Here is a 26,328-nt window from a genome sequence, read left to right as displayed (position 1 = left end):
CTCGAAAAATTGCAAAAAAGAATGAAGCCTCCAACGACGCGCGTCGCTCGTCGAGTCTACAGAACGAATAAAAGGAATTTTTCAAAATTCCTACGGGCTCGTGTGTAATAAAACCCGAGCGGCTTCCCCCGCGTATCGCCGCGTCGTGCGATTTCTTTGCGATGCGAATTCATTGTTGTTTCAACAGACGAGCGATTTTTTTATTGGCCACATGTGCCGGTCGCGAGACCTCTCGCCAATATATAGAGGGTCACGTGCTTTCAAAAGTCGCGTGTGGACAAAGCTTTTTGATATTTTAATTTTTAAATTATTCGTCGTGGTTTCGAAGTCGCACATTTTAGAATTCGATATGTTTCAACCAAAAGAGAGTAGTTTTCCTGGTTCCGTTTTCAAAGAATCCTCGAACAATATTTACTGCATAAATCGTGTGAACGAAATTTTATAAGTTAAACATGCACTTTTACTTGAATATCTATGTGCTAATGCATAAACTCCAATTATGCACCAGAAATACATTATTTGATCAAGAGTACTTAATGATGATTGAATGTATTGGGTATTGACGCACTAATAAAAAAAAATTCTTATTACTGAAAGTGTAAAATAAACCGAAAACAATGAGTCATGGGTAAGAATCATAACACAATTGTTGGTGATTTTGAATAAGTCACCGAAGTTATGCAGAGCAAAAAAGCTTTTACTTTTGGCAAAAAATTTGGTACTTAACGCTTGTGCTTTTAAAAAAAATTACGATGACGATGATTTTTAAGCGTACTTTTTCCGAGATCTAGATTTATAACTCTAAAAACAAATCAATATCGCTACTTCACAGAAGAAAAAAAATTGTCTTTCAGTTATTAATTTTTTATTATTATTATAATGAGAATAAAGCTCACATATGCATTATGTTATACAATGATCACATATGCATTATATATCAATGCAATGATCTATTTTGAAGCTCAATTTGAATGTTATTTTTCAATTGATTGAAAACATTTTCCATCCTGTTATTTTTATAGTTATAATAATATGATGTGCAAACATTTCGTTTGTCGCTACCTTAAGTCGAACAATTATTAATTGCATGCCTAGTATGTCATTTTCATAAAAATTATTAACATTTATTTACAAGATATACAATATAATGAGATGATTTTATCACCATAACATTGTTTCCTAATAGTTTTTGAAATGTTTGAGTCTGTATAATTGTGCACAGCCACGATTGTTACCTACTCCCATGTATCCACTACCTGGAGAGAAGGATATATTTTGTACCATACTCATTTTCGTATCACTAGTCGGGAAATTTTGAAACACAGTTAAGGTTGGCATGTGTAACATCTTGAATGCATTTTCTTTCTTTGATGAAGCAAAAGCCAGTAACTCTGACGTTGGGTTAAACTTTAATGCGGTTATGCTTGTTGATAGGTTTAGCAAAATTTTGACAGGCTGAGGCTGATCATTTGATAAAACGTCCTGCATTTTGTATACATTGACAACACCCTGTTTGCTGCCTGAAGCAAGATATTGGCCATTAGGTGACACAGCTAATGTAGCACCTGAGAGACATCCATCGTCGTGAAACTTTTTATTAATGCTGCGTGATTGAAGATCCCAAACATAAATTTCACTGCCCTCTAAAAATATAATTGTATTATAGGTTTATCAAACTGTTCATTTGGTTTGATTTTGTAGTTATCATATTAGTACTCACCACCATTGGAAAATAGTTTTGAACCATCTGGTGAAAATGCAATTGATTTGCATTCTTTGTTCATATTGAATGAATCAATGAGCTCTTTGGTCTTCATACTCAACAAGCGTATCCATCCGGACTTTCCAATGACAGCAATTATTTTGCCATCTGGAGATACTTCAAATTTCTAAAAAAAAATAAATACAACATTTATGTATTGTTAGCTTGAGGCAGATAATATTCAAGTTACAATAAAGGTTTTAAAATTAAAGTAACATACTTTCATGTTTGTGACCTCTGAAGGTAACCTAATTTCATTGATTTTATCCTTCATCATGTCATATTGAAAACAATGACCAAATTTTTCACATCCCATTAGAATAGCCTTCCCATCATCAACGAATCTAGCTGTGGAAATTGGGAAGTTTCTAAATGATTCAGTGAAAATTTTAGTATGCACATCTTTTTTTCCATCTTTTATCTAAAAAAAAAATTATTTTATTGATATTGTATTTATTATCAATGTATTGAAAAAAAAACTCTTACCTGAAACAATGAGAAAACTCCTGATGAACCAGCAGCTAACCCTACTGTTGATGTTTCATGAAACTGAACAGAATTGATAAAAGGTCCTTCATTGTGTGTTTCTGTATTCATATTTTTTAATACTAAAATATTAATAATATCCTTAGGTAAAGTTCCTGATTTTTTTGTGACCAAATGATGGCTATGCTAGAAGAGATCAAAAGAATTAAATTAATAACTGCGTGAAAGTTTTGAAACCAAATTTCCAGCTGCTTAGTAATAAATACCCTAAGAACTTCTTCATCTTCAAATTTATTGATCACATCAGGTTGGGCCCAAAGTGGTGTTTTATGAACAGTTTCGAACTTTTTTCTAAGAAGTTCCTCGTAGGTCTTTTCGGTTCTCCCCTCTGGCAATTTTCGTTTTTGCTGTTTTAATGCTTCTTGCACCCTTAAAAAACAATCACAATTAATGAACTGTTACTAAAAAAATTTTAAATGAACACTTACGTCAGTCCATCATCATTCTCATCGTGCCAAGCAGCTTCAGTCTTAGCCCTCTTAGCTTTGGGTTCTGATTGAGAATCCTCCTCTTCGCTAGATTCATCGTCCTCAACCTTTTCGGTCTTAGGTTCTAGATAATTACCAGTATCTTCCTCTTCACTACTGTCGTCATCAATTTTCTCAGCCTTGGCTTCTGGCTGAGTATCTGAGTCTTCCCCATCAGATGCATAAATATTTTCTCCAAACAGAAAAGCATCTAACCTGTTGAGTTTAATGAAAAAAAAAATGTAAATATATGAATAAAATGACTCGTTAACTTATAGTAGAACACAAATTCAACGTACTTCTTCTCTTCTTCAGATTTGACATTTTCTTTATTGACCAATTTTGATTTATTTGGAGACATGATGAAAAAGTTGCATGTGTTATTTGTAATTATATTTCAACTGGTTTACGGTTATAGCAACACGTGCATGCGGCGGCGAGACGTCTGCGAGCTGAGACTTGCATTGCATGTGCGGGCCCGCCGCGCCTGCTTGAAGTAATATGACATCTAGCGAGGAATATTTGAATCTCAATGTTTGAAATGAAAAAAAAACTAATATTTAATGTAATATTGAGAAAATTAGTATGAATAAGTATGACAATAAGAATATTACCTATGAAACAGATCTTTACGCACTTTAAATTTTTTTACTTTTATAGATAAAACTATTTTTTTAATATCATTTCAGTCGTTAACAGATGTGGCAATATTATTTATTTTAAACTCATCCGTTTTAATTAAATTGAACAAAACCCTATAATCTGCTGTAATTACGTGTTAAATATTATCGATGTGCGGATGTCAACATTTGAAAAAAATAATTTAAATGGTAATTCAGAATGGCGCGAAGAATCAGCGAATTAGTGTGTCAAAACATTTTGACGTGATTTCTGCAAACTCTAACCTTCAATTCTGCGAGAATCATAGGCAATAACTCAAACTTATTCTGGGTAATGATTTTTTTTTTTTGGATGAACGCAACAATAAAAATTAATCTGTGAAAAAATGGGTGATCCAAGTGATGACAGTGTACAAGAAAGTTTAAATAGTGAAAATGTAACAGTGAAAAATGATGAAGTTGCTGAACACAGTGTTGAAAATGATGTAAACAATGAAATTGATTCCAAAACAGAATCTAGCACAGAAGAAAAAGCTGAAAAAGTTGTAGAGGTGAATGCTCAGCCTACAACTAGCATTCAAAATGTAGTACCACAAGTGAAACCAGTCTGGAGAGAAAAACCCAAAGTATATAAAAGAAATGATGACGATATCGAAGAATTTGATACAGATGAAGAAGATGAATCGAAAGAGGATCCTCAATCCTCTGACCCATCTAATTCTGCCAATCTTAATTATTCGAGTCATATGACATACGAGGGTGATAAATGTATCTATACGGAACCAGGAACTGGCAAAAGATTTATTTGGGATAGTCAAGAAAATAAGTGGTGTAAGCCCTATTCAAATTTTTTTTCACATTTATTCAAATTTGTCCTTCATTGATATTCATTTTTAACATAAAATATTTTAATTGTGTAGGTGCTGAAGGAGATGATGAAAATCCACAATCATTAGGTGTATATGGGTTTGAAAATGATACTCACACATATACCGATCCAAAAGATGGTACTGTATACATTTGGGATAAAGAGAAAAACGGCTGGTTTCCTAAGGTAATTATCAATTTTTAAATGCTTTCAGTATTATAATTTATCATTCAATTTTGTGAAAAACTTCGAAAGGTTCATGATAAAATTTAAAATATTCACTGTGTGTAACTTGTGTAACTGTAACTTTTAGTAAACCCATATTTCTCAGATTCTTCAGTTCATATTTTTGTCTATTTATAAACAAAGTACATTTAATGAAGTAAAATTCCAAATCTTTTATTAAAATTTGTATTATCATTCAGAAGTTTCCTGAAAAAAATCAAAATGTTATAAATATTTTACATAATACATCAAATAGAATAACACATTTCATCATGCACATATTTTGATAATTAAATTTTTTGTTTATAGATCGATGATGATTTTATGGCTAGGTATCAAATGAATTATGGTTTTGCTGACTCTAATGACGATGCAAACAAACCTAATTCCACCAATTTAGAGCAAAAACCTCAAATTTCAAAAGAAGAGATAAAAAAGAGTAAAGAAGAGAAAAAAGCTGAAAATAAAAGAAAAGCACAAGAGCCACCACAGTGGTTTGAAATTGATGAGGCTCATAATACTACTATTTATATTTCCAATTTGCCTTTAGATATAACATTAGATGAACTCGAGGGGCGAGTAACAACTTATGGAATACTTGCACGAGATGATAAGGGAAAAAACAAGCTTAAATTGTATACAGATGAGAATGGAGAAATCAAAGGCGATGCACGCTGTACATATTTGAAGGTAATGTTTTTTTCTCTCAAAAATACTTATTAGCCAAGTAAGGTTCAATAATTGCTTGCAAAGCAAAATTATTTAAAATAAGTATAGACTAAGTGTTCTATCTTTATTGAATAAATTTTAAAGAATGCTTAAAACTATAAATTAAAATACTGGCTAGTAACATCAATATGCTAAAACTTGTATAATTATTACATATGTTAAATTGTAATGCAACATTACTCATTTCTTTGAATGCTTAATCCAAGCTTTTGTTCTTCGATATGAAGTAGAATGCTCAAAATGGCATTTATAACTTAAAATTTAGACTATTTAATCTTAAATATTGAAGAGCGCATTTCGCTCTCTACATGGCAAGTATAAAACTTACTTTTAGTTAAAAGCGTTTTTCAGAAAATAATAAGAATTAGTGTAGGCATATTGCATGAATGGTACAAATTCCCTTAAACTTTAAAAGTTATACTAATCTTATTTTTCGTTGAGTCATTCGATACATTTTTGTTCGTAATTTTTCAAAAAAGCTATGTTATCTAACATTTCACTGTTTAATGGCAATTTTCCAATTAAGTATTTAAATTTCAAAACGTAAAGCGTAAAATTATATGATGAACCGAAGTTAGCCGGGCAGTATTATCCTTCTTTTCTTTTCTTCAATTATGCAAGTAAAAACAATAGTTTGCAGTTATAACTTTCAACTAGAATCGGAAGCTCAAATTTTGAGTAGGATCTCTTCGCGAACGAAATCGTTGCCGAGCAGTCGATTCACGTCGTCGTTCGGCTCGTTGCCGCTCAATCTCTGCAGATTCTCGTCGAATCTCCTCCTGCCGACTCGGTCGTTGTTGGCCGTGAACGCCTCGAATTCGGCCGGCTTCGTGAGTTCCAGCTGCACGTCCGTCGCTTTCGCGCGATGGTTATGATGATGATGATGACCGTGGCGATTCTTGCTGCTGGACTTCTTGCTGTGGATCTTCTTCGAGTCGCGCCTGCGAGAAATCAACGTATATCAATCCATACATCGATATCTTTGATACTTCCTTTGGCAAAATTCAACGCCGAGAAGCGCCCCGAGCACGGGACGAAAATAAATCCCGAATCGATCTCTCGACGCTTCTAATAATGCAAAGAGGCGATAGTTCGAAAAAAAATAAAGCGAAAGAAAATCGATGCTGCTCGGCCGAAACACGACGCGCAGCGAAATAAATAGAAAAGAAAGCGCGCAACGCGCCCAACGAAATACTATCTTAAAATAAATTGTGCATTTGCACTTCGAAGAATTTCGCTCTATCTCTCGGCCCTCTTTGCTCGCGCGCGTATATATAAAAAGCTTTTTTCCCGCTCTTACCCCTTCGGTGGTCGCGAGCCCAGCTTGATTCCGTGAATCCAGATCTGATTGTCTTCGATGCCGTTGCTGCTGCTGCTGCTGCCGTGCGCGAGCCAGCTCTTCTTCCTGACGGAGGATTTCGATTTTTTGACGTTGTTCTTATTTTTGCCTCTGATCACCTTCACTGGCTCGTCTTTTTGCTCCTCCTTGTCGTACTCTCGCTTCCCGGGTGTCCTTAATCTCTGATTCTGCGGTGCTTCACCGTCGCTTTTGCGCTTCTTGCCTTTGAAAAAAAAAAATAAATAAATAAATAAATATCGCATCGTATTCACGAATTCCAAGCACGTTCGGCAAATTCATTAACGGGAGTGGCAGGAAAAGAAATCTAACGACAATTGCTGCGAAAACTCGCGATAGAGTTATTTGGAGCTGAGTCAGAGTATATAGACTTGGAGTGCGTCTATAAATAATCTCAGCAACAGCGGCAGCAGCAAAAAAAATCTTACCTGTTTTCGCTGCCGCAACCTCGCATATGTAGTACTTTTGCTCGAAGCAGCGTCGGGCGTCCCACTTGTACTCGTGGGCCGGATCGAGCACGGCGCACGAGTACGTGAAATTTTTTTGGTCGTCCGTCGTCGACGACTCGGCGGATGATCTCTTGACGAAATTCGTAAAGTTGCTCATCCTCTCGCCGGACACGCCCCACTCCCAGATCTCCTTGCGCCAATTGTACGAGCCGCCGATCCACCTCTCCAATTTTCCTACATGCAATAGCAAATAACAATGATATATATTGGAAAGATAGTCCATATAATAGCTCGACCCTTTTTGTACAGGGCTATATCGGGTCAACTGTCCCCCTTCGAAAAAATGAAATAAAAAATAAGTATGTACTTTTGAAGAGTTCATTGACAAATGAAAATCCTGAAAATTTCAGCCCTATAGGTCCATCCGTTATGGATCTTCAGGGGCTCAACGTTGGAATTTAATTTTTCAAATTTCATTCTGCTTCCCATGTGTGGTGAATATGAAAAAATTATTGAAACATGGTTTTTGATGTTAAATTTGATGAGGATCATTCGAATTTGTTATCCAAAATCATATTCATAAGTTTCTGCTTCATCAAAACAAGAAAATAGCATAATTAAGGAAAATTAGAAAAAAACTTTGCTTCTTGACTCATATCATGCTCAATAATGAAGTCTGTTTGTCTGCAGATGACCAAAATTTATCAGAAGTTATATTTTGATGTATCGATGAACATATTATAATATTAGCCTTATCGATGGATACAAAGATGTTTATTTTTTGATTTTGATGCTGTTTTCACTTTTGAATGGAGTAGAAAGCTTCTGAATATGATTTTGGATAACAAATTTTAATTCTTCATTATTCTTCATTAAATTTTATATTAAAAATCGTGTTTCAACAATTTTTTCACATTCACCCTAGAAAATCAGAATAAAATTGGAAAAGGGAAATTCCAACTTTGAAATCCTGTAGATCCATAAGAGATACCTAGAGGGCTGAACTTTTCAGGACTTTCTTTTTTCAATGAACTCTTCAAGAGTACATACTTACTTAGTTTTTATTTGATTATAGCCCATACGTGTAATATACTCACGGAATCGCTCGTCCATGAGGTACTCGCGCAGCAGCCTGTCCTTGACCCTGAGATCGAGCTTGGCCAGGCTGGCGTTGCGCGCCTTGCACTGGAAGTAGGCCTCGCGCCACTGGGCCAGGCCCGCGCTCAGGTAGTAGCAGAAGCGGCGCAATCGAAAGAAGCCCTCGGGACACTTATTGTTGTTGGCGCGTTGATTATTATTGTTGCTGTTGTTGTTGACGGAAGAGGTTACCATTACAACGTCGTTGCTTTCGGGCAGTGATCTGTGATGACTGCGTTGTATGCCATTGTTATTGTTGTTTTTGTTGTATTTGTCGTCGGGATTGTCTATGTGCTGTTGAAGCTCGAGATCTATGCTGTAACGCGGATCGTTCTGCAGCTGGTTGTCGTCGGCTGCCTCGGCTTGACCGGCTGCGTTGTAAAAAAAAAGAAGAATAGCGTTTACGATACAGCGTCGAATATAAAATTTTATATATACGCTTCGTGAGTCTAAAAATTGAGCCCCAGCGGTGGCAGTAAATTTTATTTCCTTTCCGAAAAACGATGCATTGTTATTTACCCCGCCATAGCGCATTTTTAATCCGCTTTGCCTACAATATATAAAATTACAAAAGAACGCACGATCGTAATTGTAAAATTCGTATACGTCATCAACTGCAATTTCTCGCATCCAGCGTTATTATTCATGAATGATCGAATCGTCATTGTACTCACGCCTATACTTTTTACATTCGTATATAATCTTTCGTGACATTTATTTATTCGCTCTCGCGGCGAAAAAAAAGCTTATAGAAAATTCCCGCGTGTCTCTCTCCGCGATCGAACGAATTCGTCATAAACAAAGGTGTGTTATTGCGAGTATGACATATTGCTCGCGGTCGATTATCCGCGAAAAGCTCTTTAACGCTCGTTAATTAAGAACCGCAGCGACGTTATATACGCCCATACATTCCCTGTCGGACGTTTAACTCTCGGGTATTGGAATGTATCAATCTCTGCGCGCGGACGACGGAGAAGAAGAAAAAGTATATACGTATAGCCAAGGGGCGGCGATAGAAGCAGCTTTATATACATACATCTTTCTTACTCGCGCAAGTAGATCGAAAATAATGGCCGTGTCATTAGGCGCGACACGTGACGCATATCCTTTTTTCTTTTCTTTCATTTTTTTTCGCTCTGTCGCAATACACGCGCATATTAGTAATAACTAATATAGATAAAGAGCTAAAGAGACGCTAAAGACGCGAAAGAATACATAATACGACATTTTATTTTCATGAAATAAAATAGATAAACTCGCTCGCGCGGTATCGATGAAATTCTTTACATTATATGCGTGACACGCGCAAATGAGGCCGAATTGACCATTATGATTTAAAAGCTCTCTCTTACACCTTAGGCTCGCGGGGTATGCGTAAAGCCGAAAGCTCGACGAACGACAGATATGTCGGATGTATAATAGCGTTGCACAACACGCGTGTCATATTATTGTATATTATTATAAAAGCTCCAAGGAGCATAAATTTCACACGCGAATGTTTGCAGTTGAGATTTTGTTTCGACATATAAATATACATAATGCATTTATAAGAACGCGATGCGAGACCGCAAAGCTTTTTAAACAGTCGTCGTCGTCGTCGTCGCCGTCGTAGTATATAGCTTCGCCTCGCGCTGTGTATATAATACAGCTATTTTCGTTCGCAAACTAGAGCCTAAATGATTTTCTCTCTCTCTCTCTCTCTCTCTTCAACGGACCGGCGGCGATGCAGTTTGTAAATTGTACACATTTACAAGCTCGTGCGTGTGCGCCGCGTATTGTATAGTGCGCGCCGATCGGCTTCTCCGCGGCCGCCTTTTAAAACGACGCGCGGTGCGTGTATTATACGCATGCAAATTCGACACTATTTTCCTACATTACGTTCGTCGATGCGGCGCGAGGCAAAATACGCGCGTTTCCGTTTTCTCGGAATCGGCTGCAGCTAATGTATTATAAAAATGCATGTTTATGTCGTTAAGTAATATAGCCGCGGATAAAAGTTATATACACGTTATACATTACGCGCAGGCAAGATTCACGTTATATATTACAGAACCTATGACATGTTTGTGTGTGTGTGCGCGCGTTGCGTTTAGTTTAGCGTCTGACAAATAGCGACTGACACGCTTTTCGCGCGTACAATATACAATATGACATCAGTATAAATAAATGCCATGCATCATATCGCGTGTGTATATCGTTTGATAAAAGCACGCACAGTCGCATTTTCGAATCGTCGATTTTTTTTTCTTTCTACTCCTCTCTTTACTCTCTCTCTCTCTCTCTCGCGCGCGCGTTTCTATTTACACACGCCATGCCGAGTTGCATAGAGTGCAACGTCAGGGCCTCGAGTTAAATGGCAAGTGCGCGCGCGCGCGGCACTGTATACACTTTATTTAAATTGTTCGTCGGTATTGTATACGTATGATCGGATTAGCCAACAGCCATGATTATTAGTCTGCGATATATATAGGCAATTCGACGATCGATTCATTGACACTGCGTATACTCGTTTTACATATATGTTGGTTCATCGAACGCTCGATTCGCATTCGCGTATATCAATGCACAAAGCATAATGATCGTTTAATACTCGAGTCATTATTTTCGAATTTCGGACTCTCCGGGGCAATGATACGATTTTCCCGGGAAATCGATGTATATATCGATATTACTGCACGCGAATCCGGGCGCGGCAGCGCGCATACAATCGGAATCGTTCATTCGAGTGCGCGAATTCTCCCGAAACGCGTGCGTGCGCGCGTGCATGGAGATTAAAACGCCGATTTCTCGCGATACGTGGAAGCAGTTTAAAAGTCTCGAGCGATCGATTGCGATATATACACTTGAGAACGACGTATTATCGACGTAAATTTTTCAAGAGTTTCTTTTCGAAATCCGACGGAAAAATCGCGTGTTCCCATACGCAACGAGATGACGACGACGACGAGGCGCGCATCTTAAAATATATCATCACTACACAGTAGACACACATAAAGTCTCGTGGTCGAGTACTTAGGCCGCGCGTAAAACGATGACATTGACCTTGTGTCTCTCTCGTACGGTACATAGCGTTATTTTATAGTACCCCGTGGACTTGCCAAAAAATCTCATTGATCTCGTGTATATACACACGTCGAGCTCTCGCATTATATAAACTGCAGCGGCTCGCACGAACTATACTCCGCCCCTCGTCAGTCTCCGTCGTCGTCTCTTCCTTTTCATCTTTTCTTCCCCCGTTTTTATTTTTTTTATTTTTTATTTTACTTCGTTTCGTCGGAGAAATAAACCTCTCTCGTGGGCGCGCGAACGATAAACTCATTGTGTTTCAAAGTCCGCGCGCTTGTGTACATATATTTATTATGGAGAGGATTAATTTTTATAATACGTGTGAGACTTCCGTCGAGCCGCGCATCGTTGACCATCTACGACGCGCCGCATCTTTTCTTCTTCTCTCTCTTTTTTCTCCGGGCCCCCGTTAATAATTATATATGACAATGCGGAGCGGTTCGCACTGTACTCGAACCTTGATGCATAAATATATCGAATCGTGCGTGCGCGGGGGTTGAGAGGATTATTTTATTCTTTCGACGAGCGATAATGAGGGCATAATGTATACTATACACACCTTCGCCGCAGCGTGGAAAATTATAATAAGATCGATCGCTCGCGCTCGTCTCTTCCGGTGCAGCAGCAGACGAGGCGCCGCGCGGCAAAAACGATGATTAATAACGCCGAGATCTCGGACTCTTTCACGTATATATGTATATTATTACACACTATTATCACAATCGCGCGCCTAAGATCGATTATATAAAAGAGAGAACTTGGCGCTCGGGCGTCGTAAAGTGTATATAGGTGACATCATATGCACACACGCGTACACGTACACGTTGCGATAAAATTTGAATTACGCTCGAGCGAGGCAGAAGTACAGTACCTATTTACGTCTTCGTATAAAGCCACTCGAATAATAATTCTTTCCTTCGTCTTTTTTTTTTCTCTTTCCTTATAAATTCAAGATTGCAAAAGGTGCTTATACTGCTGTGTACGCGCGGGTCTGTAAGTGTGTGCGCACGACATATAGTAAAAAAGCAATCAGGATTTATCGCTCTCGTTTTCTAGTATTGCCTGCGTTGCGCTGCTCGTGCGCTTCCCTATTATTTGGTATACGTTTCTTCGCTTGTTGATTAAAATTTCACGCCATTTGTCATGTATCTTCTTTTTTTTTTTTGTTTTATACATAATAGAAGATTGGCAAAATTGTTTTATTTAAGATAAGGACACGATGGTCCCCAAAAGAGGTAAACGCACAGAAACAATGGGACTTTTTTTTGCAAAAAGCTCGCGCACATCCTGTAATTTTCATTCGCTCGCGAGCTCGAGGGGAAGAAGTTTCAAAAATGTTAATGCGATTTTTCGGCCGCTAAAGTGCGGTCGGAGCTTATAACTTGTAGTATATGTCTTACACACTGCACTCGCGTGCTGCACTCTCCCTTTTATACACACACAAGTTGCCGCCGCCGCCGCCGCCGGCAGCAGGGCCCGAACTCTTCTTTTTCACCGGAAATTTAAATCACCGCTTTTATAATTACCTGCAGTATGCAACAGCAACAGCAGCAGCAGCAGCAGTGGTAGCAGCAGCACTCGGCAGCGTAGACACCGAGACATCTCGTGTTTCTTTGCTTATGTATTTCGTAACGTAAACATACACAAAAAACACATGCACCGTTGCTGACAATGCGCGCGCACAGACACACACGAATGCACACCAAAAAAAAACTTGAGCAATCGATGTTACTCGACAGGAATCTTTGACGCAGCACTAGTGACGATAACGAATCGCGTTCGGAGCTGCTGTGGCTGCTCCTCCCGGAATGGGTGTGATGCTGCAGGCCATAACACACACGGGAGTAAACAAAAAACCAAAAAAAAACTAAACAAAAATTTAGGTCATAATCCAATCCTACTGTTACCAGCCACCAACCACGATAATAACGATAAAATAATCGAAACTCGTAGCTTCGATATAGCCGTGGTTATACGGTGGTGATGTGATGATGGTCCTTCGCCGGTGTCGGTTCGCGCCGTACTAAAAGTGCCGCGCGCGCGAGCGAGCGAGCGATCGCAGCAGCGTACAATACGCCCGGCTCGAAGCTGCCTCTATATACCGCTGCTGCTTTTCGTTTTCCCTTCCGTCTATTGCAGTTATGCGCCTCTTCTCTCTTTTTCGCTCGCTTCGTTCGCTTATATGTATACGGTTCGACGACGACGACGACTACTATGTTGTACACACAATATACATATAGATATATATCGGTGACGGATATATATACCTATATTATACACGAGTCGAAAGTCGCGTACGTGTGTAAGTGATAATGACGACAAGCGACTGACTGCACACAAGAGCTATATGTCTATACGAGCGACGACGAGCGACGACGACGACACGAGGACACGATGATGTTAGACAGACCTACTTTATCGAGGCATTGTAATACACACTCGCTGCTCGACGTGTACGCGTGTGCTGCAGCAGCTTTTGTGCTTTTGTATAGCACGGCGCTGGACAGAAAAAAAAATTGGAGAAAAGAAAAATTAGTAACTGACTCAAAAGACACGCGCAGCGCGGAGGATATCTTGCGTAGGTTTTCTCCGCGGGTCTACGCGCGCGCATGCATTATAAAGAGCCGAGAGAGCTTTCCTTTTGCCCGAGCGAGAGACGCTTTGATTTACAATTTAGGCTATGCGCGCGCCATTATGTGTACATTGTGTACGCGGTGACAAATTTCAACGCGCGTGAGCGTATCCGGTGCATCGTTCATGCCTATCTCATTATTTCTATTTCAATGGTTTTGATAAATTAAGCTGCGATGCAAATGCACATGCAAATGCAAATGTAAAAAAAAACATTCAGCGAAATTAAAATCCGATCCCCCTCAGATGTTTACATTATATCATAATATGCAAGGTGCACGATTCGCGCCCGCGATGAGTCACGACGACGACGTGGACACATTTCAAAGTTGAGTCAAATTTTACAGGAGTATAATTATACGATAATTCAACGCGCGAAATGTTTACGGAGTCACGCGTGGGTACCGCGGAGAGTCGAGAGAGAGAGGGATTTAATTAAGTAATATATTATTTCAGCGATAAGGAGGCAGCGGATGTTTAACTGCGGCGCGGGTAAATATTTTGGCGCCAAGCTGCGGCCCGTCTTCTTCTTCTTCTACGTTTTCTTTGGCTCTATTGTATAAAACAGTTTTATCGCGACATATCGCGTACTCATATACGTGCCATTATTTCTCCGCGCCGAACATATAAATAAATATTATATATTGTATAAATATCCGCGACGTACGTATAAATTATCAAAGGAATCGATCACTCGTTACGTTTAATGAACGCAACGATAGCCACATTCGATCAGCACTTATATGCTTGTATATACATATGCGCCTCGGTTTCGCCGTAATCGCGGCTTCGTTCGATCGACACAAAAAGACCGCTGACTTTGTATATTATAATATAGCCGAGAGAGCGAGAACAAATTGACGAATTACTTTGTGTATATATAAATTAACCGTTATATAGTCGTATGCGATCGCACATTATACAGCGAAACTCGCGCGGAAAACTCGATGAGACATTTATTTGGCGCGCGATATTAAGTTTCAAAAGCCGCGCGCGTATATAATAGGCACGCATCCTCGAGTAATATTATTATATATAAATGCGCGCGCGTAATAATCATTAGAGTGTGAAAGTTCACGGTTTGAGCGGGATGTGATACCATTTTGACGCTTATATTAATAGCAAGATGAAGAAGAAGTAGGTAGATGTGCCGCCGCGATGCATTTTCTGCGTAAATGCGCGTGCAACGAACGTTATAATATCTTCATGCATACAGTCCTCTTCGAAAAGGTGCAAAAATTTCATTACACTCGCGTCGATATTATACATTTGCAACTAAGCATATACGCTTACACAACGAATGCCCGTGTGTGCACTGCGCATAAGTCAAAAACTAGAGTATATTAGCATCGCTCTTCGCGTACACCGTATAGTCGTCGTCGTCGTCGTGTAAAAATATCCGCGTGCCAATTCCTACAAAACCGATAGTTTTCTATACAGCGCGCGCGTGTGAATTATTCATGTCAAAAAGGCCAGTTGAGATTTCACTTTGAAGATGCTCTGCTGCTCTGCGGCTGCGTGTAACGTGACATAAGGTTTATTTTTTGCGGAGTATAGCGCACGGCGCCTCTGCGTCTTCTTACACTCTCTGTGTACACGACGACGACGCTCTCTCTCTCTCTCTCTTCGAAAACCGATAAATGGAAGAAGCAACAACAACAAAAAAAACATAGTTCTCGCACCCTCGATCCATCAAAGCTCGACGATAGCTGCGCGAATTCTCGAAAATCGTATATATAAGCAGCTGCAGTCTATATAGAGAGTTCAAAACTGCGCTATTTAATATTAACGAGCCGCCGCTTCTTTCGTCGGATTTTCTCGCGTCCTATCTGTCGGCGCGTATTAACGGCGATGACATATTGCTTATTTCTCTCTCTCTCTCTTTCTCTCGCGTGTATGTGCGCGATGCAGCAAGTGCCGTGCAGTGCACATATATATACAATTCGGTTCGCCGCGAGCTTACATTTGCTTGAACGAAGTTAATGAAGAACTCGATCATTGCCTGCCTAAATACCTCCTCGACGATCGTCGTCGTCGTCGTCGTCGTATGCAGCAGCTGCTTCCACGATACATTATTATGCTCGACTTTTCGGGCAGGGGCATGTAAAAAATCGAGTTTCGCGTTTTACATTCTTACCGTGTGTGTGTGTGGGTATAAGCGTGGGTATCGCGAGCCTATTTTTGCCTCCTCTTCTTCCTTCTGATCTGTTTTTGCGGGTTTAAAGGCTGATGCACCTTGGCATATATGCGTACAGAGATTTTATTTTGATCTCGCGCAAACTTTCGCCGCATCTGCTTCTTATCCTGAGCTCGAGCTATACGTATGTAATATGTGTAATATCGGTATGTTTTACGCGCTGCAACGCGTCTTACGCGATATATATATGTATTTTTCTTTGCAGCGAGCTTTCTCGTACGCACATACATACGATGCGCGTCTTGTGGCAATTATTAATTCGTCACGCGCAGACGCGAGCAAGACGTCGCGCGGCAAAAGCTGTCTCGCGCACTCGTGTTTTCATCTTTTTTTTTTTTTTTTTTCTAAATCGNCATCTTTTTTTTTTTTTTTTGTTCTCTTTTCCTTCCAGCAATGTCGCGTCCGCGTCGTAATTTTTATCGAGAAGAAAAAAATAAACGAGAGAAAATCCATACAGATCGATCTCGAAATATATCTATATTCGAGCTCGCATTCCCAGCTTCCTGCCACTGTAGCTCTTAGTAGCCGCGCTCGTGTGTACACATTGACTCGTTGCTGCTGCTGCCGGAGGTAAACTATTCGCGTATACGTAATGCCGCGGACTGCATTAAGATTCCTCGTTCGCTCGCGTATAATGGGACGTATATGTAAGAAAAAGCTGCTGCGCCGTTGCGTTTATTTTTCATAAAATCGGACCCAACTAGCGATACGAGCCTGATTCGCTATACGAGAGTTTATAACGACGCGTGCAGTGATGGATGCGCGACAAGGACGAGTTCGATATTTCATGTATCGGGCAGTGAAAAAATTATATACGCTCTATTTATAAAATCTTTGATAAAATTAAGGAAAAAGATGAGTTATTTTGTTATTTTAATTTAACTTCAGCTTTTGACTTCATTTTAGTAAATATATATTAATTTGAGTAATATCGTGGCTCAATAAATCAGTTCCGAAATAAACAAAAATTTCAACGAACGAATGTAAACGTTCAAAATATACGCGAGATCTGAAATGAGAACAGTATAGAGAAATAGCAGTACAATAGAGAAGTAAAAAGTTGAGAGATTTTCACTATGAAAACTTCGGAAGATAATGGATTTGGAAATCAAAATGGAATTGTACGACATAAGTGCGATTATTATGGTAAGCTTTTTCTATCTAAACAAAACTTGCACAATCACGTGGATGGAGTTCATTCGAAACTGGAAAATTTCCTTTGCGAAAATTGTGGGAGGTCTTTCTAAAAAAAAAACATTTCCAGGATCACGTTAAAAATCAAAAATTTTACTTGCAACGCGTGTGGAATGTCCTTTGGTGTTAAAAGTAACTTGAATAGATACATTGCTTAGCGTCTATAAAATACTAATTATTGTTGTTATTAATCTCTCATGAATTTGAGAAATCGTAAAATGCCAGCTTTACGATTTCTCCTGGCTACATGTTTCAAAATTCGTTTTTTGAAAACAACGGCATTTCAAAGAACAAATGTACACAAAACCGTGTTGATATTTGAATTCGTGTATGAAAGGATACTAAAAGATTTTCACAGCGACGACTAAATGAATAACCGTTTGCAAAGCTTTATTGTTCATGACAATGGTTGTCTAAAATTACATAGCATATATCCCGTTTAATCACAAATTTCAAATAAATTTCATATTTCTAAGATTTACCTTCCATATGTACTACATTAATGTAATTTTCGAGATACTTCTAGCCGTTAAATGATTTGTGACAAGTCCTACATTCAAATTTTCTCCGTTTATAATTTTATCTTACGTGAGATTTGAGTTCACTCTGGTATCTAAATGATCTATGACAAATATCACACTCGAAAGGTTTGCTTTTCATATGTACTGCATGGATGTGAGATGTAAGATTACTTTTTTGTCAAAATGATTTATGACAAATTTCACACTCAAAGGGTTTGCTCTAATCGTGTACTGTCATTATGTGAGATGTAAGATTACTTTTTCGTCCGAATGAATTATGACAAATCTCACACTCAAAAGGTTTGCTGCGTTCATGTACTGCACTGATGTGAGTATTGATGTAACTCTTGGTTGAAAAGGATTTGTGGCAAATATCACACTCGAAGGGTTTGCTCAGCTCATGTACTTCATTCACGTGCCTTTTGAGATGACTCTTGTATCCAAATGATCTCTGACAAATTTGACATTTAAAGGGTTTGCTCTGACTATGTACTGTATTTACGTGATTATTGAGGTTTCCTTTTAACCCAAATGATTTGTGACAAATTTCACACTCAAAGGGTTTGCTCTAATCGTGTACTGTCATTATGTGAGATGTAAGATTACTTTTTCGTCCGAATGATTTATGACAAATCTCACACTCAAAAGGTTTGCTGCGTTCATGTACTGCACTGATGTGAGTATTGATGTAACTCTTGGTTGAAAAGGATTTGTGGCAAATATCACACTCGAAGGGTTTGCTCAGCTCATGTACTTGATTCACGTGCCTTTTGAGATGACTTTTGTTTCCAAATGATTTGTTACAAATTTTACACTCAAAGGGTTTGCTTCGATTATGTACTGTCATTATATGAGTTTTGAGGCCACCCTTTTGTCCAAATGATTTATGACAAATGTCACATTCGAAGAGTTTGCTCCGATCATGTACTGTCATTATATGAGTTTTTAGGTGACTCTTGTACCCATATGATTTGTGACAAATATCACACTCGAAAGATTTGTTCCGAATATGTACTGCATTTATATGAGATTTGAGGGAACATTTTTGACCAAAAAATGTATGACAAATTTCACATTCAAAGGGTTTGCTACGATCATGTACTGCTGTTGTGTGTCTATCGAGGGTACTTTTTAGTCCAAATGATTTGTGACAAATCTCGCACTCGAAGGGTTTGCTCCGTTCATGTACTGAATTTATGTGAGTATTGAGATATCTTTTCTCTACAAATGATTTGGAACAAATATCACACTGGAAGGGTTTGTTTTTATCATGTACTTGATTAACGTGGAGTTTGAGTTTACTTGGATATTCAAACGATTTATGACAAATTTCACATTTAAGTGGTCCCCAGCCCTTGTGGGTCGTTTTTATTTGTCTCGTTAAACTCGATTCTTCTCTAATGGTAAATTGACGGTTCCTTTCGTAATCGAATTCTTTTTTAATTAAAATTGTAAGCCCTTTCCCATTCAAGTCATTTGTTGGATTTTCTTCCTTTACAGTAGCTTGGCAGATGTTCGTCGATGATGGCTTATGTTCCACTTTTACCAATACGCTCTCGCAATCTACAAATATATCCTCATCTGTCTTCTGCTGCGACAAAATATAGTCATTGGTGGGATTTGCCTAAAATTAAAATTGTGTTATAGTTTTTTTATAGAGCAAATCCGAACAGAATTTCAAAAAATAGTTCTTACCGATGATTCATTCGGGAATGATTCTTCGGAGTTTTCAGTTTTCACCGAGAACCCTGGATCGACACTCTCGTTGGCTACATCTTCCCAAAAGTCATGCGGCTCCTCTTTAACACTAAAGAAACGATCGTTTAAAAATATATCTTTGACAAGCATGAAAAATTGCATACCTAACTAAATCCTTTCTGCTTTCCATTGCTTCGTTACAATAATTTATCTTGAAATTATTCAAAATTAAATGCCTCGAGTAGCTAAGCAATAGACTTGTGCGGATATTATTTGTAAACACTTCTTACAGCAGGAAATGGTTAATAGCGACTGAGCGTAGACAGTTTTGTACAACTATGAGTAGACACTGACATGTAATTAACATTATCCCGAGATCGTAATGAAAATATCATTAAATTAGGCTCACAATTAGTTTACACGAACGGGCGATATGTGCGAAGAAACAATAACACAAAAAGTATCTTTCGGATAACTAGTCACGAAATTCCGAGAGTATAAAAACGTGAAAAAATTAACCAACTAAAATTAACAAAATTTAGAGAACGCAGATGCGATGAGTGTAAAAAATGTTTCTTAAAAAAAATTGATCTGAACAGACATCTTGCCACGGTTCATGAAATAAACAAAGATCTTTAATGCGAAGAGTGTGGCCAACAATTTGGACGAAAGGATCATTTGGTACAGCACCTGAATGTAGTTCATTTGAAACTGAAGAAATACATGTGCGAAAAATGTGGCAAGTCTTTCGGTTATAAAATTGAGTTGAACAGGCACATTACGTCAGTTCATGAAAAAATCCAAAGTCATGAATGTAAAGATGCAGCAGGACCTTTGGAAAAAAATGTCATCTGATATTGCACATTGACGTACATTTAAAATCAAATATCACTTATGCGAAAAATGTGGCAAAGCTTTCAATTGCAGAAATCGATTGCAAAAACACGTAAAGAAGTTTAAAATTACCAAAAACCCGACTCCGAAATTTGTAATCAACTGCTGTAATAAACCAAAAGTATACCATTAATTTTTTCATATTATTACTTATAAATTTCAATGTATCGACTTCATTTTTTCCGAAATATACAACACTAAACAAATTTTGATTTGATTGAAATATTTACATTTCTAAAAATAATGCTCAATCTTATAGATAAATTATTCCTATAATAAAATCTTGATCTCGCTAACAGTGACATTACGAACTTGTGTAATTTTATAAAAATTTAATGAAAAATATAAATTTTTTAAACCAGCAGACAATGACTTTGTATTATCTGCTGTATTCATCAAAAATATAAATATTAAAAAAAAAAATTCAACCTTTATACCCCCAAGAAATCGAAAATATTTGGGTACTGGATTTGTTCTGCCTCGATTCAAAACTTCAGCTAATCGCCCACACCCCACGCTAGCTCGAGTCCGATAGAATTATTTTTTTAATATTTTTATCTGAGATATCTTGAGGAATGGCTCATGTACATACGAGCGTGTTGAGTTCTATATTGCTCGCGAGTCTCATTTCCATGCATAATTTCAAAGCTCGCGCGAGTTCACGTGCGGTACTTACGCAGGGCTCTCTTCTCTCCGTCTCTCTCCCTCTCTAGCTCACACGCGCGCATATATCATTATTCAAATGCATGGCGTTTCGAAACGTCTCAATTGAAATCGCAATCGTGTTCCGTCTGCAACGTATCAGCGCGGAATCGCCGAGATGCACATTGTGTAATAGCTCTCGCGTGCTTTACATACGTTTATACATAAAGAGATACACGGAACTAATTCGCGCGCCCGCCCGCGTGACCTACGGGCCCAACTTGACTCTATATGTACACACATCTATCAATATTATAGAGACTCTTCATTCCGCCGTTATATATAAGCGCGTCGAATGTCATCCTTTATACGAATGTGCGTGTGCGTGTGTGCGCGCGCGTAAATATAACGGAGACGGCAGAGCGCGTGGCTTTTAATAATTACTCCGTCGTCGGCCCATCGCTTATCGTGTAAACAGTTGTAAAACAGAGCACGCGAGCTCTCGCGCCAACGCCGACAGATTATATACGCTGCGCTGACGCGACGTGTTGCAGATGTTGCAGACACCGCCGCCGAGAGGCCTCTATATCTTTTCTTGTACGTATATACGCTTGCATGCGAGCGTGTGCATATTCGATGATTAGCAGTTTAATGAGTCGTTGACTTTTGGTGTAAGTGTAAGTGTCTGTGTGTGTGTTGTATTAATTGGGTGAAATAAAAATTTTTTTATGCAACATCTTTGTCGCATTGACAGTTTCGGCCTTGGGATATTTTAATACGGCGTGACATACCTTAGTTGTTTGACATCGGTTATTTTGAAATCAATAAATAGCCCTGTATCACTATATTACGAACTATGAGTTAAATTTTATATGATAAATAATGTTATTTACTTGATAATAATGTACGAGAATGTTAATTTTTTGGAGAACTAATCACCGAGAAGCTTAATTTCAAGTGTAAACATTTGGGTCCCTCATTGAATGTGTCAAATATACCTGTTGCTTCTTCTGTATCTAAATAAAAAGCTTATCAAGCTCTGCTAGCCCCTTTTATCGGGAAATCAGCTCGAAAAATAAAATTAGTAACATTTTCTAGAAAAAAAATGTATAATGGTACTAAGTTGAGTCGTCGACAAAATGTACATGGATAACCAAGAGGGTTTACATAATATTCAAGATTATTTCATGGCTATGAATAAAAGGTGGCAATTTTAATATATTTCGACTTTCCGAAGGGAATTATACCATGAAAGGTACAAATAAAAACTCGGTGTACATGAGGTTACAAGCATATTGCGTTACAATGTTTTGAAGGCGCGTGAAACATTAAAACACCAGAAAGGGTCAGAGACCACGCGTCACGACGCGAATACTCGAAATAAAAAGTAAAAATTCACGTCTCACCGCACAAAAGTTTACTGCGTGCGGTTTTTAAGCGTAAAAACAATAAAAGACAAAATAATGCTACTGCCGGTTCGGTATGTCTAACGTCCCGTGATCCAGCGAACTTCGAGTTGAAGGCTAAAAATAAAATTAACGTCGCCTTTACGCTCGTGTACAGTTTTATTCGTGATCTCAATTTCGAAAAATTAAAACCAATTTTTGCCTGGTCAATTCAAAAACGAATAAAACTTCTTACGGAAGACACTGATCATAATCGAGTTGTAACCCGTGTCCGTATTATCATATTAAAAAATAATTTCTAAAAATAACTTTTAAATTTCTTATCCGATCGTACTACATTGTGAATCGTATTAGAAAAATTGCAGTGCATTATATTTTACATTAAATTTCCATATTATATTTAAAAACCGCTGCCAATGTATTGGCAAGTAGCTTCCTCATACTTTTTTTTTTAACTTAAAAATAATTTGAAAATATTAATATCATCTTTCTAATTACGAAAGCGAAACGAAAGCGCCTCTCAGCTTTATCGGGTATCTCAAACAAACAATGCAAAAAAAAAAAAATTTTTTTCTTAAATAGAAAAAAAAACGTTACGTTTATCGATAAATGAATTTTTCTGGCTTCGTCCCTATGTCATAACGAATAAAATAAGCCCTTCCCCGTCACGATACGTGCTACCGTTATCAAGGAATCACTCTACACAGCCATACAGCCGCATACACCCACATACATTCCAAAATGTGTCAAAAATTCGATCTAGTATATAGATAATTATATTATACGAAAGCCTAAATGTATCCCATCACAAAACTTCCTATATGAGGGAGCAAAAGGAAGAAAACGACAATTTCCCGCAAAAAAAATTTTTCCCGTAAAAAAAAATTTTTTAAAATCGAAAAAAAAATTTTTTTTCTTCGTTTATCGCTAAATACAATTTTCTGGCTTCATCCTTACATCATAACGAACAAAAAAAGCCCTCCCCCGTCACGATACGTGCTACCGTTATCGAGGAATCACTCTACACAGACATAAAAAAATTTCCAAAAATTTTTAAAAATCGAAAAAAAATTTTTTTTTCTTCCTTTATCGCTAAATACAATTTTCTGGCTTCATCCTTACATAATAACGAACAAAATAAGCCAAACCCCGTCACGATACGTGCTACCGTTATCGAGGAATCACTCTACACAGACATACAGCCGCACACACACACACACACACACACACACACACACACACACACACACACACACACACACACACACACACACACACACACACACACACACACACACACACACACACACACACACACACACACACACACACACACACACACACACACACACACACACACACACACACACACACACACACACACACACACACACACACACACACACACACACACACACACACACACACACACACACACACACACACACACACACACACACACACACACACACACACACACACACACACACACACACACACACACACACACACACACACACACACACACACACACACACACACACACACACACACACACACACACACACACACACACACACACACACACACACACACACACACACACACACACACACACACACACACACACACACACACACACACACACACACACACACACACACACACACACACACACACACACACACACACACACACACACATACATACCAACATGTGTCAGAAATTCGATCTAGTATATAGAAATATCATTAAATATACCCTACGATTACTCTATAAAAAAGCCGAAATGGAGCCCATCACAAAGCTTCCTCTATGAGGAAGCAAAAAGGATCAGTTAAAGTATATTGATTTTATATGCCAAAATGAATTTATATAGGTACTTGCCTTGTGGCACGCAGTACTCGCCCCTCAAATAAAATGTTATTTTATTAACCAAAAAAATTATCAGTTTATTCAGAAATTTATAATACTTTTTCAATTAAAATTTAAATTAATATTTTTCAGGTTGAATCAGTGAATCTGGCGTTGAATTATTTCGACGGCTCGGACATAAGAGGTAATACTATTTCGGTGCAGAGAGCTAAATTTCAAATGAAAGGTGATTACGATCCTACGAGAAAACCGAAAAAAAAGAAGAAGGATAAGGAGAGGCAAAAGAAAATTAAAGAGAAGTAAGTACTTACGTATATTTAAATTACTCTGTGCAACAGACAATTAACTGAACATTTTGAAATTCTAATGTCAATTTTAAAAAACAGGTTACTTGACTGGCGGCCAGACAGACTGCCCGGCGAACCATCGAGGAATGAACGAATTGTGATCATTAAGAACTTATTTAGTCCAGAAGAATTCGACAAAGACGCAGGACTCGTCCTTGAGTTTTCTCAAGATATTCGATCAGAATGTACAAAATGTGGCGAGGTCAAAAAAGTTATCATTTATGATGTAAGATTTTGCCTAGAATTTTCACCATAAATATTTAATATTTAAAAATAAAATCACTGAAAAACATTTATTTTTAGCGCAATCCTGAAGGGGTGGCTCAAGTAACATTCAAAGAGGTAGAAGAGGCGCAGGCCTGCGTGCAGTTGCTGAATAATCGATGGTTTGCTCAAAGAAGAATAACAGCTGAAATTTGGGATGGCAAAACGAAGTACAAGTAAGTTAATTTTCGACTCGATTTCCTCATTACTTAGCTTCGTTGTGATTCAACCTTGTTATTTACTTTTTCAGAATCAAGGAAACCGAAGCGCAGATCGAAGAGAGAATCAACAAGTGGGATAAATTCTTAGAAGAGCAAGAGGACGCCGAGGACGCTAAAAAAACGGCTGCAACGTAAAATTCTCTTTTCAAAATACGAAGTTGTATATTTTGATTATTTTTTCTTTAATAAAAAAGAAAGTTTGTTTTTATCTATAGTAGATACAAAATATCTTAGCACAGATTATGTACCTAAAGTAGGGCTTACCGGTTGCAACTGCATACCGTACGTAAGTTGTACACCATACCCACTGTAGGTAAAACATTTCGAGCATTTTTACAATGGTATTAAACTTTTAGTTTTATTTTATACTTGAAAAAAAATTAACTTGAAAGTTGTAATTAGTTTCATGTTTCATTTATTGTGAAATAATTAAATTTATTTTGCATAATTAAAAGTGTAAAAAAGTGAGCATTAAATTAAATTTTCTAAATTCAATTCAACGCAATCAGCTTTTTGCAATTATTTTTCGTACCCGTTTTAATTTTAAACAGGTTCCAATTCGTGAGTATATTTTGCAAATTTACAGCTTTTATTGACACTTGTTTTATAGTCCTTACTTGCAAACGCCAGCACGATGCGCCATCTTCATGCTTGCATGCGACATAGCGCACGCAGCTTGCCAACGCGTCCGACGGTTGACTAATTTTTCGATATTGTGAACAATTTTGCACGAACACTTTAAAAATCAAAATTGTAATTTAATGTAAAATTTTACGAGGAATCGATTGTTGCAGTCTATTTCCCTGTATCTTACTTAGTTTTAGAAATAAACGTGAAAAACACATTTACCCTCGATTTACACCCTGACGTTGAGGTAAAAAATGATATCCTACTCGGATTCCTGAGGGTCAAAAATAGGGCTGTGCGAGTATCCGATTTTCCGAGTTTTACTCGACTCGAGTCGGGAAAATTATAGTACTCGAGTTTTTTCGAATTCTCGATTTTTTTTCGAGTACTTGAGTTTTTTCGGGTACTCGAATTTTTTCGAGTAATCAATTTTTTTTTAGTATTCGCGATATATTTGAATTTTAAGTAAATCAATGGTGAATCAACAGTCTCTAGACCCCTCTCTTCGTGTGTATATGCTTATAAGTGTGATATTCACAGCTAGAATTGGTAGAAGAAAATAATTTAATAGTACCACACCTCATC

General features: G+C 37.9%; 3 protein-coding genes across 3 annotated transcripts; 1 reads left to right on the top strand and 2 right to left on the bottom strand.

Moving 5' to 3' along the window:
• Window positions 1-924: 924 nt before the first annotated feature.
• Window positions 925-3,226, bottom strand: LOC106659556 (U3 small nucleolar RNA-associated protein 18 homolog). Its single transcript, XM_014382153.2, has 7 exons — window positions 3,075-3,226; window positions 2,737-2,991; window positions 2,515-2,677; window positions 2,249-2,434; window positions 1,983-2,183; window positions 1,721-1,889; window positions 925-1,643 (listed from the first exon to the last, which is right to left on the bottom strand). The coding sequence occupies exons 1-7, from the start codon at window positions 3,134-3,136 to the stop codon at window positions 1,180-1,182; spliced, it is 1,500 nt and encodes a 499-aa protein (XP_014237639.1). The 5' UTR covers window positions 3,137-3,226; the 3' UTR covers window positions 925-1,179.
• Window positions 3,227-3,534: 308 nt separating this feature from the next.
• On the top strand, window positions 3,535-25,600 carry LOC106659637 (HIV Tat-specific factor 1 homolog). Its single transcript, XM_014382293.2, has 7 exons — window positions 3,535-4,226; window positions 4,316-4,449; window positions 4,798-5,178; window positions 24,417-24,583; window positions 24,671-24,857; window positions 24,935-25,071; window positions 25,146-25,600. Exons 1-7 carry the CDS (start codon window positions 3,782-3,784, stop codon window positions 25,249-25,251), a joined length of 1,557 nt encoding a protein of 518 aa, XP_014237779.1. The 5' UTR covers window positions 3,535-3,781; the 3' UTR covers window positions 25,252-25,600.
• On the bottom strand, window positions 5,196-13,236 carry LOC106659638. The gene is made up of 5 exons (XM_014382294.2): window positions 12,753-13,236; window positions 8,121-8,531; window positions 7,003-7,257; window positions 6,518-6,779; window positions 5,196-6,158 (listed from the first exon to the last, which is right to left on the bottom strand). The coding sequence occupies exons 1-5, from the start codon at window positions 12,826-12,828 to the stop codon at window positions 5,885-5,887; spliced, it is 1,278 nt and encodes a 425-aa protein (XP_014237780.1). The 5' UTR covers window positions 12,829-13,236; the 3' UTR covers window positions 5,196-5,884.
• Window positions 25,601-26,328: the final 728 nt, after the last annotated feature.

The sequence above is a fragment of the Trichogramma pretiosum genome, unplaced genomic scaffold (genome assembly GCF_000599845.2).
Source record: "Trichogramma pretiosum strain Unisexual culture from Peru unplaced genomic scaffold, Tpre_2.0 scaffold74, whole genome shotgun sequence".
In the NCBI taxonomy this organism is placed as follows: Eukaryota; Metazoa; Arthropoda; class Insecta; order Hymenoptera; family Trichogrammatidae; genus Trichogramma; species Trichogramma pretiosum.
The sequence above is the reverse complement of the archived record's forward strand: the minus strand, read 5'-3'. Positions and strand labels throughout refer to the sequence as shown.

What these genes read in the sequence shown, in the direction of transcription:
- LOC106659556 (XM_014382153.2), bottom strand. Translation starts at nt 3,136, where the DNA reads ATGTCTCCAAATAAATCAAAATTGGTCAATAAAGAAAATGTCAAATCT. An exon ending in CAGAGGTCACAAACATGAAA is followed by an intron (nt 1,890 to 1,982) that starts GTATGTTACTTT and finishes ATTTTTTTTTAG; the next exon opens with AAATTTGAAGTATCTCCAGA. An exon ending in AAAACTATTTTCCAATGGTG is followed by an intron (nt 1,644 to 1,720) that starts GTGAGTACTAAT and finishes TTATATTTTTAG; the next exon opens with AGGGCAGTGAAATTTATGTT.
- LOC106659637 (XM_014382293.2), top strand. Translation starts at nt 3,782, where the DNA reads ATGGGTGATCCAAGTGATGACAGTGTACAAGAAAGTTTAAATAGTGAA. An exon ending in TAGTCAAGAAAATAAGTGGT is followed by an intron (nt 4,227 to 4,315) that starts GTAAGCCCTATT and finishes TTAATTGTGTAG; the next exon opens with GTGCTGAAGGAGATGATGAA. An exon ending in AAAAAGTTATCATTTATGAT is followed by an intron (nt 24,858 to 24,934) that starts GTAAGATTTTGC and finishes ATTTATTTTTAG; the next exon opens with CGCAATCCTGAAGGGGTGGC.
- LOC106659638 (XM_014382294.2), bottom strand. Translation starts at nt 12,828, where the DNA reads ATGTCTCGGTGTCTACGCTGCCGAGTGCTGCTGCTACCACTGCTGCTG. An exon ending in GTTGCTGTTGCATACTGCAG is followed by an intron (nt 8,532 to 12,752) that starts GTAATTATAAAA and finishes TTTACAACGCAG; the next exon opens with CCGGTCAAGCCGAGGCAGCC. An exon ending in CCTCATGGACGAGCGATTCC is followed by an intron (nt 7,258 to 8,120) that starts GTGAGTATATTA and finishes TATTGCATGTAG; the next exon opens with GAAAATTGGAGAGGTGGATC.